The sequence below is a fragment of the Lepisosteus oculatus genome, chromosome 14, assembly GCF_040954835.1.
Source record: "Lepisosteus oculatus isolate fLepOcu1 chromosome 14, fLepOcu1.hap2, whole genome shotgun sequence".
NCBI classification, from domain to species: Eukaryota; Metazoa; Chordata; class Actinopteri; order Semionotiformes; family Lepisosteidae; genus Lepisosteus; species Lepisosteus oculatus.
Window position 1 is genome coordinate 34,212,865 of NC_090709.1, and position 18,964 is coordinate 34,231,828.

The 18,964-nt window shown below is 41.5% G+C and overlaps 1 protein-coding gene and 1 non-coding gene across 2 annotated transcripts in view; both read left to right on the top strand.

The window, feature by feature from the left end:
- Nucleotides 1-14,907, top strand: part of LOC138242559 (interferon-induced very large GTPase 1-like) — a 173,569-nt gene extending 158,662 nt beyond the window's left edge. Inside the window, exons 6-7 of the mRNA XM_069198095.1 lie at nucleotides 10,713-11,385; nucleotides 12,594-14,907. Of these exons, the coding sequence (XP_069054196.1) occupies nucleotides 10,713-11,385; nucleotides 12,594-14,907 (2,987 nt within the window). The remainder of the gene's footprint in view (nucleotides 1-10,712; nucleotides 11,386-12,593) is intronic.
- trnak-uuu (transfer RNA lysine (anticodon UUU)) lies at nucleotides 5,245-5,317 on the top strand. Its single transcript has one exon. It is a non-coding gene; the product is annotated as a tRNA-Lys (tRNA).
- Nucleotides 14,908-18,964: the final 4,057 nt, after the last annotated feature.

The following is an 18,964-nucleotide window of genomic DNA, read 5'->3' on the forward strand; positions in this document are numbered from 1 at the left end:
AGGTGCAAACATGGTTCAAAATCAACATCCTCTGCTATTGCCGTTGATTCTTTGAGAGTTTCTTCAAGTTCTTCATCTGACCTTCAATATCGAGGGATATTGAGCATAATACCGTATTATTTGTAGCTTTCTTTTGATCGCCTGTTTTATTAAAATGCCAGCCTCTTTTACAGTTATTTTAGATGTTTGGCAAGGTGTAATATCCTCCCTCGCATCCTCAGCTAAAATATTTTAAAAGTACAACAAAATTACATTATATTGAACAGCACTAGGTTAACATTTAGAATTCAAATTAAAGTAAATATACGAAAATATTAAAATACAACTCCGGCGATCTGTCGTTTATGCTTGTCAAGTTCTCAGATAATTTTGCATTGTATTTTTAATAATTTTAGCTGAGGATGCAACAGGAGTATAAGTGAATTCTCCCGCCACCCATTGGAACATACATTTCCATGGGTGAATACTATCTGCTTGGAAGTTGCCCTTGTCGGTAATTATTGGAAATTCCCGGTAATGTTGACTCTACCGCAGTCTTTACCTCTGACCAACCCTCAGTTGTTTACTACTGCAAATATCAAAATAGTTAAGGTTTTGCGGACAAATTAAATATCTGTGGTGATGATGTTTACTATGGGAGGAAATGCGTCCCTGGGTGGGCTCAAAACACCCACCTTTGGGTTAAGAATCGAACATGCTAACCAAATGCACCACAGAAACGCTTACACGGCGCTTTTTTTCCATTTACATACTTTTGGTGAACAAAAAAATCGCTCACATTTCATCTTTCGTAAGATATATGATTTTAAAAAGTTCCACAAAGGAAATTAATACATGCATTAAACCAAATCAAGCCCTCTGTGAGTGTCCCGAATGATCTGTTCTGTAAAACAAGACAGGAAGAAAGGTACAGCTAGAACTTGAATGCAGGACTTCCTCTTTATTAAACAGGTGCTTTATGCAGCTAAACCACGGCGCCGGCAGAGCGCTATTCTTACAGCCGCTTGGACACAATGCTCTGAGACATCTGCGTTCAGTGTGCGCTGAGCCTGCTCGCTGAGCAAGTTGCCTCCTTTTCATGCACTAGCAGCCCTGATACTAAGAGACAGGATGAGAAATGGCTTTTATCTGGCACTTTTCATATCCAAGGAGATCAATGTGCTTTCCGTGTACAACAGGGTGTCCTCTATATCGCCACTGAAGCACAGGACACGCCTGGTGGATTGACATCACTCAACAAAATAGTGAAATGGCAGGTGGAAGAGGAAAATGACCATCAAGAATGAAGAAATTAAGATGATCTTGAGTGTGCCAACTCACAACTGAAGGGGCGGGCTTTCTTGTTGAGGTGGCCGAGTGGTTAAGGCGATGGACTGCACGTGTGGGTTTGAATCCCATCCTCATCGTTGTGAGCTTTTGACTTGTGATCCATTTCTAAGTCGGGTTTGTGTACTTTTGCTACTGTAGTAGAGCAGTAATATTTCTAGCGTTGGCTGAACATGGCTTACAGCAGTAGGGGACAGACAATAGTCTCTTAATATTTAGGTTATATTTATGTTTTGTACTGCTTTCACCTGACATTAATAGTAGTCCTGATGAACGATTTAGGGACATGGTGCATCTTGAAAAATGTTCTTGTTAATTTCAATTTGGAAAAATTGCACTCACCAGAAGCTGAAACAGGTTGTGTTTACATAATGCGCAATGCAATAGCAACGTTTGGATTTGAATCTTACTATGAGTCCTTACCTGTTACAGGAGGTGTTATAGGACTTTTTTAGCTCAGATACAACTATCAATTCATCTTAAATTTCTACTACATCAGTATTAGCAATGTTATCTTTACCTAGCACTAAATGTAGCTTTAAATAAGAGTAAAATTTAAAATATATGTAAAAATAAATGCTATTCCATATATTGTAACTTTGTGGTATTTAGAATGTTTATCTGAGGATGCATGGGAAAGTATTATACCTTGTGAAACATCCAAGAAAAGGTAAAAGAGGCTCATATTTTAATAAAATTTTCGATCAAAATAAAACCACAATCTGTATGATATTATCTTTAATATACCAAGATATCGATGTTCAGTTGAAAGATTTGAAGAAACTCTCCAAGAAGCAACTGCAGTAGCAGAGTTTTGATTTGAACCGATGTTTGCACCTCAATAATCCATTAGTGCTCGAAAGAAGCAAAGGCAGGGATGTTTTGAGTGTCACCATGATCCTTTTCTCAATCCAAAAGAAAGATTTTGTATGATCCTGATCCCACTAGAAAAAGAGTCAATTTCTGCCTGCACTGATATCCCTTCAAACGTTTTGTAAGATCTCTGGTAGAATATACAGTAGAATCCTGGTCCATTTCTTCTACTAAAAGAGACTATGGGAGTGAGTATTTTGATGTTGAACTGGGATTTAAATAGATAGAAACACTACAATACATTGGGCTACGCGTATGACAAAACGTATGCATTTTGAGTTTACCTTTCCATAGCTCAGTTGCTATAGCGTAAAACTGTTTCAAAAAGCAGCGGGTGATTGTTATGTTACTGTTTTGAATCCCGCTCGAAGGATGGTGTTTTCTTGTTCCTTAAAAATTAAAAAGTGAAAATAGCGAATTTGTCTTTCACTTTTACGTTCACCGAAAGCTCAGCAAACAGAGAAGCAGAGGCTCCTGTTCTGATCTATCCTCACATCTGATTGTCTTGCTTTGACCTTTAAAATGTGCACTGTTGATGGTTCACTCTTCCTAACACAATTAAAGACCTGCGGAAAAGACTCGCTATCAGGAGTTTAGTTCAGTGGTAGCGCGCATGTACTCTATGAAGCTTCGTTTTCAATCGCTGGCGTCTCCACTTCTTTTTAAACGTGATATCTTTCCTACCTCTTAGGACTTCCCTCGTGTGTGAATTTCAGGGAGACACATAAACCCTTTGTCTGAAGAGACAAAAGAGACATTTTTTTAAACCAGACAAAATGAAAGACGAGGTAATTATAGACACGTACAAAACACGTGAATCTAATTGAGAACATGTGGACCGGGGTGATGAATTTCTAGTAGCGGCTCTGAGCTCACTATAGCGCAGTTGAGCAAGGTGCTAGTAGGGCCAGTGGTGGATAACGTGTCTGACTTCAGATCAGAAGATTGTAGGTTCGATTCCTGCCTGGCTCGTGAAGCTTTGCTATTCAACCATGCTATTCAACACTGTCACCTAGTGTGTGCAGTCCTACACAACCTTACTATCGACTGGATGAGTTTTCTGTTCCAGTTCATTCCACACATTCCGCCTGTTTCACCACTGTTATTGTTGGACCACGGCCACAGATACGAGAAGAGGTACTGTTCTGAACAACTGTCTTAAATAATCAAGTTGAAAAAGGTGACAATATGTTTTTTTTCTTTAACGTAACCTTACATTTGCCTATAAAGTTCACACTATTTTCTGTAGCCGCTTTTTCTGCTGTCTCCTGAGAAACACAAGTATAGAGTTAAAACACAATAAATAATACCACAAATCTATTCAGTTAACACCCAGATGTGACAGAGGTAACTTGCACCCCCTTTAAATATGTATTTCCTTAATTTCAGTTCTCTTCCCTCCCCAAGATACCTGCAAATTCACTATCAAATATTAAAGGCTGTACATGCATTACATTAAATAACATTAAAGTTAATTATTAATAAATAATACTATCATTCATAAAGACGTGTATTCATAAGATTCATCGTGAATAGTTGTGGTGTCTGGAAAGCAACTGTAGTTAAATATAGAAAAAAGAGTTGTAGTTATTGAGGTAATTTCAGGTAGAATGTAAGAACTAAAATTAACTAGTCCAACAGTAATGCGTGGGGTCCTATCAATAGAAAAAAAAAATAACCCGAAAACACAACAACCACAAAAGGAGAAGTCTTCTGGGAACATAGGAAAATCCCTGTAGTGGTCTAACAACTATAAAAACAAATAAACAAATGAAACAACTTCAAAACATAAAGAAAAAGAACATTAAAAAATATCGGGGGAACAACAAAAACACAGAATCTAAGTGCGAGAGCTTTTTCAAGTTTTCGGTACTCCATCGTGCTCCTCTCGTCTAAGTAGATATCTCTCAGGTCAGTTGGAGGTCCACAGCTGATGGTAATTTAAGTAAGTAGCTGTGTCAGCATGCATGGGCTGCAAAGGAACGAGAAAATGTTTATTCCATGTTGAAACGAGAAGAAAACACAGCAGTTTGGCTGTGGAGCCTTCTTTGGGTGTGATACAGAATAAACCTTTACTTGTTTATTTCATGTTAATTTAGACCCAATCTCCAGCAAATACCTAAGAACACCTAAACTCGTCAGTTGCTTTCAGTAGTTTAAGACACAGGCTACACTACTTCAGGTGAGATTTAAACTCACACCCTCAGCATGACTCTGCTGTAGAAGCAGACCAATTGCGCCACTGGAGCTGTGTAACTACCTCTCCTCATACAGACTTGAGCTGCAGAAACACAGGGCGAAAACAGGGTTTCGGTTGCGGATCCATCTCCACTTGGTGGAAAGGGACAGTAAAATAGCAAGGAAAATACTAGATAAGAAACTGAAAGAATTGTGCTCACTGCAAACTAGGAAGGAAAGAGGTGACCGGATACGTAAAACAGCTCGGCGGATAATTTGTAACGACATTCTTTGGTTACAATCAGCAAATGGATTTCTCTTCATGTGCAGTTTGAACGTTTGTTCTCCCAGATTGGGTGGTTATATAAGATAAGCTGATATAAATTAGGACTAATCAGAATCAATACAATTGATGTCTGGCGAAGGCAAATAACCTTTGTACATGATCTGGAATGTGACTGGTTAAATTTCAGCACAGATACAACCTCCTTTATAAGGGTGTGCACACTAATACAACCAAGGCATGGAAAGTTTTTTTTTTAATTATTGTTCCAAAAAATATTCTATTTGTTTTTTTTTCTTAAATATTGTTGATTAAAAGATCTTATTAAATGTGAAAAAATCTGACTGTGAAAAGTAACAACATGTTAGTGAAAAAATCAGTAATGTGAGGAAAGATGGATTGTAGGAGCCCCTTGACCCTCCATGTCATGCTGTATTTCTCTCTCATTCTAGTGGGAGTGGTGCCGTCGCTTCTGGATAAAGTCTGTCAGTGGTCATTCCAGACAGGTCAGGTATGACTGCGCTTCGGCACAAGAACAGACATGTGACTTGCTATTACCCTGACAGTGTCTCCATTCTTCCAGAGCCCAGATAGCTCAGTTGGTAGAGCACCTGACTTTTAATCTGAGGGTCCAGGGTTCAAATGCCTGTCTGGGTGGTTGTCCTTTGCTTAAATCTATTGTGAATGTCATTATAAATTGTCTTTTATCTTTCACTCTTCTAGCTGTCAGTGGTTATTTCAAATATTCATCACTTGTATTTTCTTTGGTGTTTCATTTAACAAACCGAAAGTGTTCAAAGTGATTTGTCACTCTACTCCACGTAGATAATCTAAATGAAATCACAGTAGCGTACAGGACACGCAGTGAGTACTCTTGAATACAACAAGAGGAAAGGCACACTGCACATCTGCAGAACATCACCTCTGAGTTTACAGTGACATTGGAGATTGGAAATGATGTCGTTTTTTTTTATTAAAGGTTCAAGGAAACTTGAATATGTTTGCTAAAGTATTTCAGAATCACAGTCAAATCGAGTACGATTGCTGCACAGATCTGCAGTCTGCAGTTAGAATACTGTTTGTGCGTTGTATAAATCCGCCGTTCAAAGCTTTTCTAAAACTACAGAGATACGTTTTGGAATGCATCTTCCTGTAAAAATAAAATCTCTACACGGGCGCTATAAGCAGAGTCTAAAGCCTGCTTAACAGAAGAACTATATTCAGAGGGCCAAAGAATTGAATATTTCACCAAGTGAGAGGAAGCATCTCAGAAAAAGTAGGTGTAGTTGCTTCCACGCATCACAACACCACAAAGTCAGACTACAAGTGCTGAAAAGCCACTCAAGGGTAACCCGGCTGAGCGCTCTAAGGAGCTGGATTAAAGCTCCAGTCTCTTCGGGGGCATGAGTTGGTATCCCGCTGCTGCCCCATATCTCCTTGTTAAGAATCACGGTTCTGTTGTTGTTGCTTCCATGTGATTTAATCAGTTTCAGTAGAATTAATTTGAACAATTATATCATAATCATATTTGTTTTATTTCTCCTACCATTGCAATTTGTGCACAAAGATTTAATTTTTTTATTTTAAAAACATGTTAGCCTTGATGGGAAAGAAAAACAGAACAGGAGGTGTGTTGGGCAAGTTGAAAGGCGTCAGTCTCGTAAACTGAAGATCATGGGTTTGATCCCTGTCCGTTCCTGTTTCGTTTACCAAGGCTTTCCTTTATGTAAGTCATCAATTGTCTTGCAATGTAGAAATCTCTGTATTAAGAAGAAAAGAACAGTAGTAGTTAATAATCTTTCTGTTGTTCTAGCATAATCTGCCCTGCTTTTAAGTCGACAAAGCAACAGGTGCATTCAACACACCAGTCTCCACTGCTTGTCAGGATGGCTGAGTGGTCTTAGGGGATAGACTCAAAAACTCAATCATGTGTAGTGACAGTTTTATGTTATTCACAACACGGATTTCTCTTCATGTTCATTAAGATGTGTAATTTGTATGTTGGTTGTATGAGAACAGTTTCTTCAAAAGTCTTTTACTTTATGTATGGTAGTGGAAATATTTTTCTTAAATGTTTTCTAAAGAAGATCTCATGAAGTATTGCCAGGACCTGCCTTTAGCGCTCAGTAGCGATAACGCTGTTGATATAGATGGAGAAGAAATGTAAGATGAGTTGATGATCTAAGCTAAAATAGCCCTAACACACCTCCTGTAACAGTTTTCTTATTCGTAGCAAGTAATATTCTTTTTTAAACCCGAACATTCAATTGAAAGTACTCCATAATAAAAAATTTGAACGAAAAATTATAAGAGTAGGCAAGTATTAAAACAACACCATAACTTCTTGACTTCCAATCTCTTTCCTGGTTCAGGCCATGTAAAATGACATCAGTGGAGTCATGCCGAGGTTGTGAGTTTAAGCCTCACCTGGAGCAGCCTGGTTTTCTGTCTTGACAGGTAAACAGTGTTTTGTGTTATTTGCTAAATGGAGAGAGGATTCTGTGTTAATTGTGCTCCTCCTGGGAGAGGTCAAGATGAGAAGTTCACGAGGCTGGTGGTAAATATCCTGTCCAGGAGTATCGGGGCTGTAGGGGGTCAGATCTATAGATGTAGTAAACACATAAGTGGAGACGCTGTGTCTGCTCTCTGTGTGAGAGCCAGGCATGAAGAATAATCTGTGGTCTGGGAAGAAGAGACCCTCTTCGGCAGCGCTCCTCACAGGAGAGAATTAAAAAATATATTTTTCAGTGACGCTAATTTTTCTCTTTGGGGAATTAAAAGCACTTGGAGTGACTGACCTCATGGCACCATGGTAGCGTGTCTGACCCTGGATCTGAAAGTTGAGTGTTCAAGTCATGTTGAGGTTAGCTAGTGTGTTTTCAGGTGTTGCTGCTGCTGAACCTGAAAGGCTCCCCATGCAGTTGAGCTTTATCTGTACACATCTAAATGAAATAACAGAGCAGTACAGGACATGCTGTCCACATTGTGGAAACAGGAAGGCAACTCAGAGATTGCTTCAGAGAACGTGTTAGGGATGTGAAGATTAAAGATCTCTCCAAGCCCATTGTTTCTCATTTCACCTCTGACGGCCATGACCACACTAATTTCTCCGTCTGTGTTTTCAAAGATGGTTTTCCGAACTCAAACATCAGAAAGACTACCGAAACCAAAATTATCCTGCAGCTTTGATCACACCTTCCCCCTTCTCTTAACAACAGACTACTCTTCTTCTAAATTTTCTCCATTCATTGAAATGTTTCATTTCACACCTCTCTACAGCTATTCTGACTTCACACCTCTTGACTGGCCTCTCTTTCTGTCCCCTGCTCCCGCCTCTCGCTCCTCCTCTCTCCATGCCTTTGTTCTCCTGCTACATTACCTTTGCTTACTGCCTTGTCTTTCTCACACCTGAAGAGGGCTTCATGGCTGAAACGTTGTGTTTTCTTTCTCCCTTTTTTTCAGCATGGAATAAACCTATTACTACTTCTTTTGCAGCCAACGCATGCTGACGCAGCTACCCACCTGAACTATTATAATAATATATATAGATAAAATAACACACATATAAGACCACTTTATTGGCCATATACAATTTCAGGTATTAGGATTTTGTCTTTTAAAAAAACCCACAACTTGCTCTCATAGCACAGGGTGAACCATTTATACAGTGTCCCTGGAGCACTTGGGTTTAAGGGCCTTGTTCAGAAACCCAACAGAAGAGGATTTCTCTGATGGCCACGAGACACGAGCTGACAACCTTCCAACCACAGGCACAGCCACCACACAACCCCATATACAGTGCCTTGCGAAAGTATTCGGCCCCCTTGAACTTTTCAACCTTTTGCCACATTTCAGGCTTCAAACATAAAGATATAAATTTTTTATTTTATGTGAAGAATCACCAACAAGTGGGACACAATTGTGAAGTGGAACGAAATCTATTGGATTTTTGAAACTTTTTTAACTAATAAAAAAATGAAAAAAGTGGGGCGTGCAAAATTATTCGGCCCCTTTACTTTCAGTGCAGCAAACTCACTCCAGAAGTTCAGCGAGGATCTCTGAATGATCCAATGTTGTCCTAAATGACTGATGGTGATAAATAGAATCCACCTGTGTGTAATCAAGTCTCTGTATAAATGCACCTGCTCTGTGATAGTCTCAAGGTTCTGTTGAAAGCGCAGAGAGCATCATGAAGACCAAGGAACACACCAGGCAGGTCCGTAATACTGTTGTGGAGAAGTTTAAAGCCGGATTTGGATACAAAAAGATTTCCCAAGCTTCAAACATCCCAAGGAGCACTGTGCAAGCGATCATCTTGAAATGGAAGGAGTATCAGACCACTGCAAATCTACCAAGACCTGGCCGTCCCTCTAAACTTTCAGCTCAGACAAGGAGAAGACTGATCAGAGATGCAGCCAAGAGGCCCATGATCACTCTGGATGAACTGCAGAGAACTACAGCTGAGGTGGGAGAGTCTGTCCATAGGACAACAATCAGTCTTACACTGCACAAATCTGGCCTTTATGGAAGAGTGGCAAGAAGAAAGCCATTTCTCAAAGATATCCATAAAAAGTCTCGTCTAAAGTTTGCCACAAGCCACCTGGGAGACACCCCAAACATGTGGAAGAAGGTGCTCTGGTCAGATGAAACCAAAATCGAACTTTTTGGCCACAATGCAAAACGATATGTTTGGCGTAAAAGCAACACAGCTCATCACCCTCAACACACCATCCCCACTGTCAAACATGGTGGTGGCAGCATCATGGTTTGGGCCTGCTTTTCTTCAGCAGGGACAGGGAAGATGGTTAAAATTGAGGGGAAGATGGATGCAGCCAAATACAGGACCATTCTGGATGAAAACCTGTTGGAGTCTGCAAAAGACCTGAAACTGGGACAGAGATTTATCTTCCAACAAGACAATGATCCCAAACATACAGCAAAATCTACAAAGGAATGGTTCACAAATAAACGTATCCAGGTGTTCGAATGGCCAAGTCAAAGTCCAGACCTGAATCCAATCGAGAATCTGTGGAAAGAGCTGAAAACTGCTGTTCACAAACGCTCTCCATCCAACCTCACTGAGCTCGAGCTGTTTTGCAAGGAAGAATGGGCAAGAATTTCAGTCTCTCGATGTGCAAAACTGATAGAGACATACCCCAAGCGACTTGCACCTGTAATCGCAGCAAAAGGTGGCTCTACAAAGTATTAACGCAAGGGGGCCGAATAATTTTGCACGCCCCACTTTTCATTTTTTTATTAGTTAAAAAAGTTTCAAAAAACCAATAGATTTCGTTCCACTTCACAATTTTGTCCCACTTGTTGGTGATTCTTCACATAAAATAAAAAATTTATATCTTTATGTTTGAAGCCTGAAATGTGGCAAAAGGTTGAAAAGTTCAAGGGGGCCGAATACTTTCGCAAGGCACTGTAATTGTGCGATCTAAGATGGCTATTTGAAATGGGGGAAAGGAGCAGACAAGAGAAATGGGACGCGTTTTGGGGAATTTGGTCACCTTGTTGATGGACAAATGTCTCTGTTTTTTTCAGATAAGTATGGAAAGTGAAGATTTGAAAAGATCGATGGACCAAAAACAGGCGGAACTTTCCAAAGAGCTTGAAAGCGTTGGCCTCGAAGCAGAGTACTGGCTACCAAAACTACATAGTCTCCATCTTACAAACACAAACTCTTTACAGTTTGTCACGGAGGAGGAGTACGCAAAGTTAGAACTGCACGTGCGAGAAGTGTGGGAGAAAAGTGCTCTTCACAAACTTGTCAGAACTCCCGATCCAAATGTGAAATCTAGCGACCTGGCGGAAGAGCAAATGGAGAGACTGCAGGAGAAACTAGAGAAAACAAAACGGGCTCTCACTGAACTGATCAGAACGGAAAAAGAACACGGCCACACAGATCTTGAAGCAAGAGCGAAGGAGCTATGCTCATCTCTAGGGCTCCCTGTAGAGAGCTGGGGGCAGTCTCGACAGCCTCGGAAGGAACTAGAAAGCATCTTGCAGCAGCTCGCTGTTCTAGACATCATTCCCCGTAATCCTCCAGAACGTGTCTCCAGCGAGGAGGTGTTGCTGCATGCGTCTGGTGGCCTGACTCTGGAGGGGGTATTTAAAACTGGGAAACTGGAGGACATGCTGGAGAAAAGACAGCAGCTCATTCAGGTCCCGAAACTGTTCTGCCTGAAGGGTCCGGAGCAGAGCTCCTTTTATGCACAGAGAGACTTTTCAACCCTTGAATCTCAGTCGCTTTTCCAGAAGATTGTGGAAAGGCTCGGCTTCAGCAGCAACTGCGCGGTATCTACTGGTGTCTGCGGTGTCAGCCTAGCGGGCACAAGAGAAAAACGCAATTCAGAAGAATTCGGAGAGAAACGCGCGTCTTCTTGTGAGGTCTCCTACAAGTGCACTACAGTGTACAAGTACATACCCCTGGCTTCTGCCGTTATTGCTAAGGAACAGGTGAAACTATCGACTGCAGCTTTGCGTGAGCTGCAGAACCTGGAAAAAATTCTGCGGAATATTAACAAAGCTCAGAAAACTTCTGAATTCACTGCCGAAGTTCGCCAGTATTTTGAAAGGTTTGGGTCCCATGTGAACCAGGGTCCTTTTCACTTTGGCGGGAGGTTCTGCTGGAAGGCAGCTGCTGAGGGCATCATGAACAACGAGCTCACAGAGGTGGAGGGAGTCATGTCTCAGGTCCTGTCCGCCTACATTGGCTTTCGGTGCAGTGTAGCTTCCTCGTTGACCGCTGAGGTCAATGCGGGGTTCCTTTCATCTGAACTGAAGGAATTCCTTTCTGGAGGGCACAGTGAAGCTCTTCTGAACAAAATCCAGCTCTCTGTGAGTAAAACTGGGGGTCCAGCTGAAACAGATAACTACCTACAGTGGAGATCTGCTCTTGTATCCAGTAACAGAACCTGGTGTGTCATCGACAGAGGAGTAACTCTCATGCCTGTTTGGGAAATCATCCTCTCTGCTCACAGAAAGGATTTTAAAGACGTCACAATGCTGAGCAACATTCTCAGGGAAGCGTACATGTTGATCACAAACTTGAGCCCCGAGACACTATGGGGTGAGAATGTGCTCTCTGCAGTCACAGACGTTAAAAATCTTCTCAGTTCCATGAGGGGCAGGCAGACGTCAGACAGTGAAGCGCGCCTGAAAGAATTACTCGAATTCAAGATTAAGTTGAATGAAAAAACGGGAAGCCATGCTATTTGGTAGAATCATGTCTTTCTGACAAAGTCTTTCAAGATTTTTTACTTCAAGAGACTCAAGAAAACAAGCATCTTGCTCCTGCAGAAACCACAACTCTCAGGGCACTGATGTGTGATTTAATTGAGCCTTATTCGTTTCAGGTGAAAAGCTTCCCAAGTAAGGCCCAAATACTGAAATGGGCTCATCAGTCCGCTGAGAAGATCCACAAAGATGTTGTTGTTGCTGATTTGTCACATTTCATAGAAATTCTCAAGACAGCTAAAGAAGAGACCAGAGGTGAAAGATTTTCACACTGTGACCTGGAAAGTGTTCAGGAAGCAAAAATCAAAGCAACACTTACAGTCTTGCTCTCATTGAACTCATTGCTGAGAACGCAAAGGGAGACCAATCAATACAGGGAAGAGATGCTAATCCTTTCCATCGTCAACATTTTGGGATATAGTACAAAAGATGGTATATTTTCTCACCTTCTTGGGTGGGCGGAAATTGACTTCATTGAGGAAACACTGCTCAGTAAACATACCCAGTACATCCAGCTGAGTGCTAAGAGTGCAGATAGAGCCCTGGCTTTCTTGTGGCATTTAGCCCTTTCAATATCCTCTGACGGAGGAAAAGTTTCTTAAGAAGAGAAGGGGAGACGACTGGAGTTCTTTAAAGCACACTTCAGAGAGACCCCTCCCAGTGACCTTTCTGCAATACTGGACTGTGACAGTCCACGTCAAGACTGGGAGAGAATTGAAAAAGAGCTACACTCCATCGTCTTGGGGACGGAGAAAAATGAGATGCAACAGCTGGACAAAGTATTCCTGTGTACAGAGATCCGCTTCTCCGAATCCTCACAAGAAGGCAAGCGGCAGCTGCAGGTGGGGGAACAAGAGGACAAGCCGAGCGTCTTGGGCACGAGAAACAAAGAGGAGAGCATTGGAACCCAGCCGTCAGGAGCAGGGGAGAAAGCACATATTTTTATGAAACTACTGGAAAGACTCGGACTCCAGAAGTTCTATTCTGTAAAACTGACAAAGCCAGATGTACTAACTGTAAACAAGTTATCATTGAGTAACACTCAGCCAACCGCAGAAGAGGAGCTGTCTTTTTATTACCTGTACAAGCTCATGATGCTGGACTACCGAGCCAGGAGTGTGCTGTGCGTCAAGGAAAAAGGGCAGCCACATCACAAGAGTGCAGAGGTCAGCTGTGATGTCGATGATTTCCTGGGTGATACAAATGTGTGTGATGATGACACAGAGGAAGAATTGCAGATCCATCCCATGGATATTCAGATGGCTGTGTTCCTTTGTGCTAGCGATTTCCTGAGGCAGTGGATGTGTATGAAACTGACCAAGTGCCAATATGCCCTGCCTCTGCTAGTACCTGACCCACGAAACGATACGACCGAATTTCCCATGTGGGCATTTCAGCAGGTTAAGAAGAGCTGGAAAAGTAAAGGTGCCAATAAAGACAGTGTCAAAAGCGGACTTTTGTTCCAGGCATCTGTACCGATAGTGTCTTTCATTAGGTTTGGAATATGCCCGACATCTAAATCGAAAATCCTGAACAGCGTAATCAACAGACAGAAGCACAATGTTTTCTTCCACCGGCACTGCAAAGGCAGTACGAGGGAATGCCTTCTCACGGATGGGCTGGTGGAGATTGCGTGGTACTGGCCAGGTGGAATGGAAGACGACGTTCTTAGCTGCGTGGCGTTCACTAATCTTCACGGCGACGCCAGCAACCACAAGGAGCAGATCGCGTTTCTGCAGGAAGTCAGTGCTGTTATCGTGGTTCTGCTTTCGGAATCCTCTTTGAATGACACCAGAAAAGAGACCCTCTCTTCTCTCCTCAAGAGCTCCACACCGGTCATCTGTCTCTTTGCAGAAAAAGAAAAGGTTGCTCACAGACCTAATCCAACTAAGGTGAAACTTGCAGTTCACAATAAGAATGAAGCCCAGTTAACAGATGAAATCATTTCTCACATCAAACATTTTCTAGGTACTAAGGATAAAAAGTGCTCTTTAAAAGCCTGCATAGAAGTAGCCAGACGACATAGCATTGTAACAGATGAAGTCAATGAGAAATGCAGAGAAGGTCATGAAATTGCCCAGAGACTTATGGATCTAATAAAGAAAGAAGACCTGGCCAATGTGAAAAGGACATTTCTACCATTACAAGGTGATCTCTGGTATGAATGGTGCAGGAAAGATAAAGAGTCTTATCGACTACAGTCTAGTGCCTTTACCAGTATTGAGCAGCAAAAGAGTAAAATCCAAGCTAAGAAAGAAGACTTACGCAAAGAACAGCTGGGCAAAGCTTTCCCTCTCAACAACCTCATGAGATCCTTCCTGGAGTGTCTCGGCTCTTCTTCACTTTCTCAGGACACTAAACTGTACATGCTGCAGTGGTTAGGAACACTCCTGGATGATCTTACCACAGATTCACTCACTAAACTTCAAGCGCTCTACCACTCAACATGGGTGGACATGAAATCGCAGCGCACCTCAAACGGAGGCGATGAAAGTCAACTGCAAAAGACAGCGGAGAATATATCTCGGGAACTCGATGCTTCAAACTTTGGCCTTCAGCATTTGTTGCGAGAAGTCAGTCAGATCTATGAAGCTTTGAAAATGTCACCAGATATGGCAGATGAAAAACAGTATCTTACTGCTCTTCCAGGGATAGGGGCTGAAATGTTGATCGCAGGATATCCACTTGAACTGATGGATGGGGATACTTCCTACGTCCCTCTTGGATGGATCGAAGCAGTGCTGGACAAACTGATCCATAAAGTTGGTGACAAACAGATATTTGTTCTGTCCATTCTTGGTGTTCAAAGCTCTGGCAAGTCCACATTACTGAACACTATGTTTGGTCTTCACTTTCCAGTGAGTGCAGGAAGATGCACAAGAGGAGCATTCATGCAGTTAGTGACAGTGGATCAAAAGATCAGAGATGAGTTGCAGTATGACTTTGTCCTAATAGTGGACACAGAAGGCCCTCGATCACCGGAGATTAATAATGCAACAATTTGACGTAAGAAAGCACGTTTACTTTTTCAAAAATCTTTTTGAAGGAAACCCATCAACAGCACCTCCCAACCCAAGCTACAGCGAAAACGTCCAAGAACTGAAGAGCACAATATTCGGAATAAGAGAATGGAAGTCAGACTGTAGATTTGCTTCTATCTCAGAAATGAAATTGCGGATAGTGGCCATGTGGAATGCACTGCTAGGGGAAAACTTTGTTTTCAGCTTTCGAAACAGTTTGGAAGTCATGGTTTATAAGAAGTTAGAAGTAAATTGTGGAAATTGGACATGGCAGCTGAGAAAATGTGGTCTTGACCTGCAAAGGACACCGCGGCACCAAATCATGAGTGATCAAGTGCAAGCAGTAGACAGCTCAAGCATTAAAAAGTCGTTTGAGCAGCAGGCAAAAGCCATTTCAGAAGAAACTGAAGAGTACTTTAAAAAGGAGAAATATCCACATATATTGAATCAGTGGAAAAATAACATTGATTTCAGATTACAGACAGTGAAAGAGTAGCTCATCGAGGACACCCAGAGGAGATGTAAAAAATGGATTGCACAACGTAAGTCTAGATCAGGACTGGATCAAAAGAAATCCCAGTACCTGGCAGAGCTGCTCGCAAAATCTTCTAATCTAATTAGCGAGTGTGATGAGACAATGGATAAAGAGTTTGAGAAACTCTGGGTGGAACTGATGACCAGAGTTGCCTTAAAGACCCCTGCAGAGAAAGACGTCAACATCGATGCAGCAGTGGAAAAAATCTTTTGTGAAACATTTAAAACAAAAGCAAATTCCAGACAAGTAATTACTGAGCGTCCCCAAACCTTTCAGTTTGATGAGAAAAAACACATTCATAAAAAATCCAAATATGGAATTTTTACACACTCTTTTACTCCAACAGATGAAGAAAGTGTAATCCATCTTTCAGCAAGTATATCGAAAACAATTAAACAATACATTGATGATCTGCAGGATGCGATACTGGACTTCGATGAGGGCTACATCAATGCAATACTAAATCTAATACAATCAGGGATCAAAGACTTTAAAGAACATACAAAACACTTTGCATTAACAGATAACTACAGAATCGAGTTATCTGCCCATCTTTGTGTGTTTGCAGCAGAACAGTTCAAGGTAAAGCAGGAAGCATTCAAGAAGGCAAACGACCCAATGCTGTACTTCAAAAGCAAGAGAGAGGAATATCTACAAATCTTTAAGAGTTTCTGCCAACAAAGCACAGCCCTCAACATTCTTGTTGATTTCCTTCATGGAAAACTGAAAACCGCTGTCCAGCAGGCAGTGTATGAAAAAATTGGCATCAGAATTGCAGGCGAGATGAGGTCGACCCATCCAGCTTTCAACAGTAATAGATCCAACCTGGAAAATCACCTACTGATATACCTGGCTGAGAAGGAGAGATTTGATTTGTATGAAGAATACTTTGTTGCACCAAAGGATTGTTTTGACAGGTATATAACAGACTGTGTTGAAAATACTGTAAACACAGTGGGAGGGAGAGAATTACTGAGATCTTGACCGATAATCTCACATATCTGATAGACCGCATTATATTCACAGTTTGTAAAGTAACAGGGCTTGTTGAAGATAAGCAGGGCAATGTCTCCATGTGGCTGGATGAATTTTGTTCAGAACTGGGGAGTGACATGGACATTCCACGGAATTACTTTAGGACTATTGAGAAAGAGGACATTGACCTGCAGTGTCTGAAAGAAAAGGTATATGAATCCATCATAGCGATGCATCACACTTTATCAGAAGAAACCAAAGGTGGAGTAGACATCAACAAGTTCTGGGAAAGCCCCGATTACATTCTGTCGAAGCAGCTCAGTGGGTGCTGGGAGCAGTGCCCTCTCTGTTGTGCTGTTTGTACCAACAGAATCCCTGACCACTCTACAGATCACTGTGTCCAATTTCATCGCCCCAGGGCTGTGAATGGCTGGTTTCACCACGGCACTCAGAACTTCTCCATAGAGATCTGTACCACATCCGTCTGCAGTGATGGGACTTTCCTGCCCAATAACGACGAATCAAGAGAAACTTCGTAGAGGAGATACAGAGAAGTAGGTCCACCCTTCAATAGATGGCACATCACCCCAGAGAACTCTGCACAGAAGTATTGGAAGTGGTTCATCTGTGCCTTTAAAGACAAGCTGGAGAAGCGTTATAGCAAGACCTTTCAAGGTAAAGGAGAGATACCAGAATACTGGAAAACTATTGACAAGAAATCCGCAATAGAAGAACTGAAGACATTTAACACGTATGACCACGCGGAGATAGATGCACCGGTGAAATTGTGGAGCTCTCTGGACAGTGAAAAGAAGCATGTCCATCCACAAGACCTCGAAAAACGCAGCAAATCAGGCCAGTGCATAAATTCATGTTTAAGAACAAATAGAGTAATGCTTCACGGAGCTGGTCCTCTTTTGGTGAACACTGGTATTCATGGGTGCAACACAAGCCTGAGGAAGTCAAAAATTGATTCTGTAATGCAATTACAAAAAAAGTGAAAGATTGGTATAAGAAACGTGACATGCTAGAGATAACAGTTATTGTGTAAGATTGTCGGAGAACCCATGGTCAAACTTTCAATCCCATAGTTTGCCGTTTTAAACCTTGGGTATTTTAAGACAATTGTGACCTTGTGTTTTGTTTATTTTCGTCCATTTTTTATACTGCTTCATCAGATTTTCTCTAAGATTATTTGTTTGTTATATAATTTCTCATTTCATTTCTGAATGTTTCTTAGGTATTTAGCCATATTCACTGGGTTGTTAGATTATTTTGTCTGTTTTCCAGTTATTCTGTCTCCAGTCAGATTGGGTGGGTGCACAACACACAGTGTCGATGTCACTTCCTGTGCTGAAGCACACCTGTCTTAAAGCCTCATGGCCCGGTGTCTGGTTGCGATTGGTGGACTTGGATCACATGACGTGGGCCTCATAAACCCGGCAGTGCTTCACTCCAGAGACAGAAGAGGAGGGAAACAGTGGGACACCAAACTACAGCCAGGGGACATCGATGGTACATTGTACTGAAAAATGGACCAATTCCATAGAAATTGGGTATTTAAGCAACATCAGAGATTAACTCGCATTTTGCATGAAGTTTATTTCTCCATTTTCAAAACAGATCTTAACAATTCTTTAATAGCATATCTTAGTTACAAGGCTCTATAATCCAATGATATTTTATATACTGCTGCATGTTTACTCAGAGCAAGACTTTAGTATAAAAATTCTTTAGCCTTAAGACTAGCTTTATAATAGATGACTGAGTTATTTTCCATGCTATCTGATGCCTGCAGTTTGCTATTTGATGCTGTTGTGTGAATTACTGTTCAGTTGTAACTTTTATAGTTCATCCATCTGTTTTCGAAGCAATTTTTCCAATTCAGGGCTATAGGCGCCAAACGCTTATTTGGTTTTGATGATCTGATTTGTTTCTTATGATTGTATTGAATTTAAAGGAAGTAAAGGTTGTTTATAGAATTAAAGTGCGTCTGTCTGTTGATTTTTTTATTTAAAGAGATGCTAGGTTACGTTTTGGCTTGGAAGATTCCACCGGAAAATGGGATCTGCTCTCCCAAAACCTTACCGCCCGTTCTTCCTTCCGCACCTGACAAGCTCTGGGAGAGAGATTTCAAGAGGGCACAGCCAACATTTCAGTCTTTATTATGCTTTTCATATTCTTATGATCACAGTTATTATTGTCATTACAAAGTCAGAATCTTCAGAATCCGAATACATCTTTTTTAAGAGCAGGAGTTGCAAAAGTCACACTGGCAGAGATGAAATAACACGGATGAGATTGCTGTCTGGATTTAACTGCTGTCTTGATCAGGGTGCTGTCTCGATTAAATTGCCTGGATGAGGCTCTCTGTCTCGATTAAATTGCCTGGTTGAGGTCTCTGTCTCGATTAAATTGCCTGGATGAGGGTCTGTGTGGATTAAATTGCCTGGATGAGGGTCTCTGTCTCGATTAAATTGCCTGGATGAGGGTCTGTCTGGATTAAGTTGCGTGGATGAGGGTCTCTGTCCG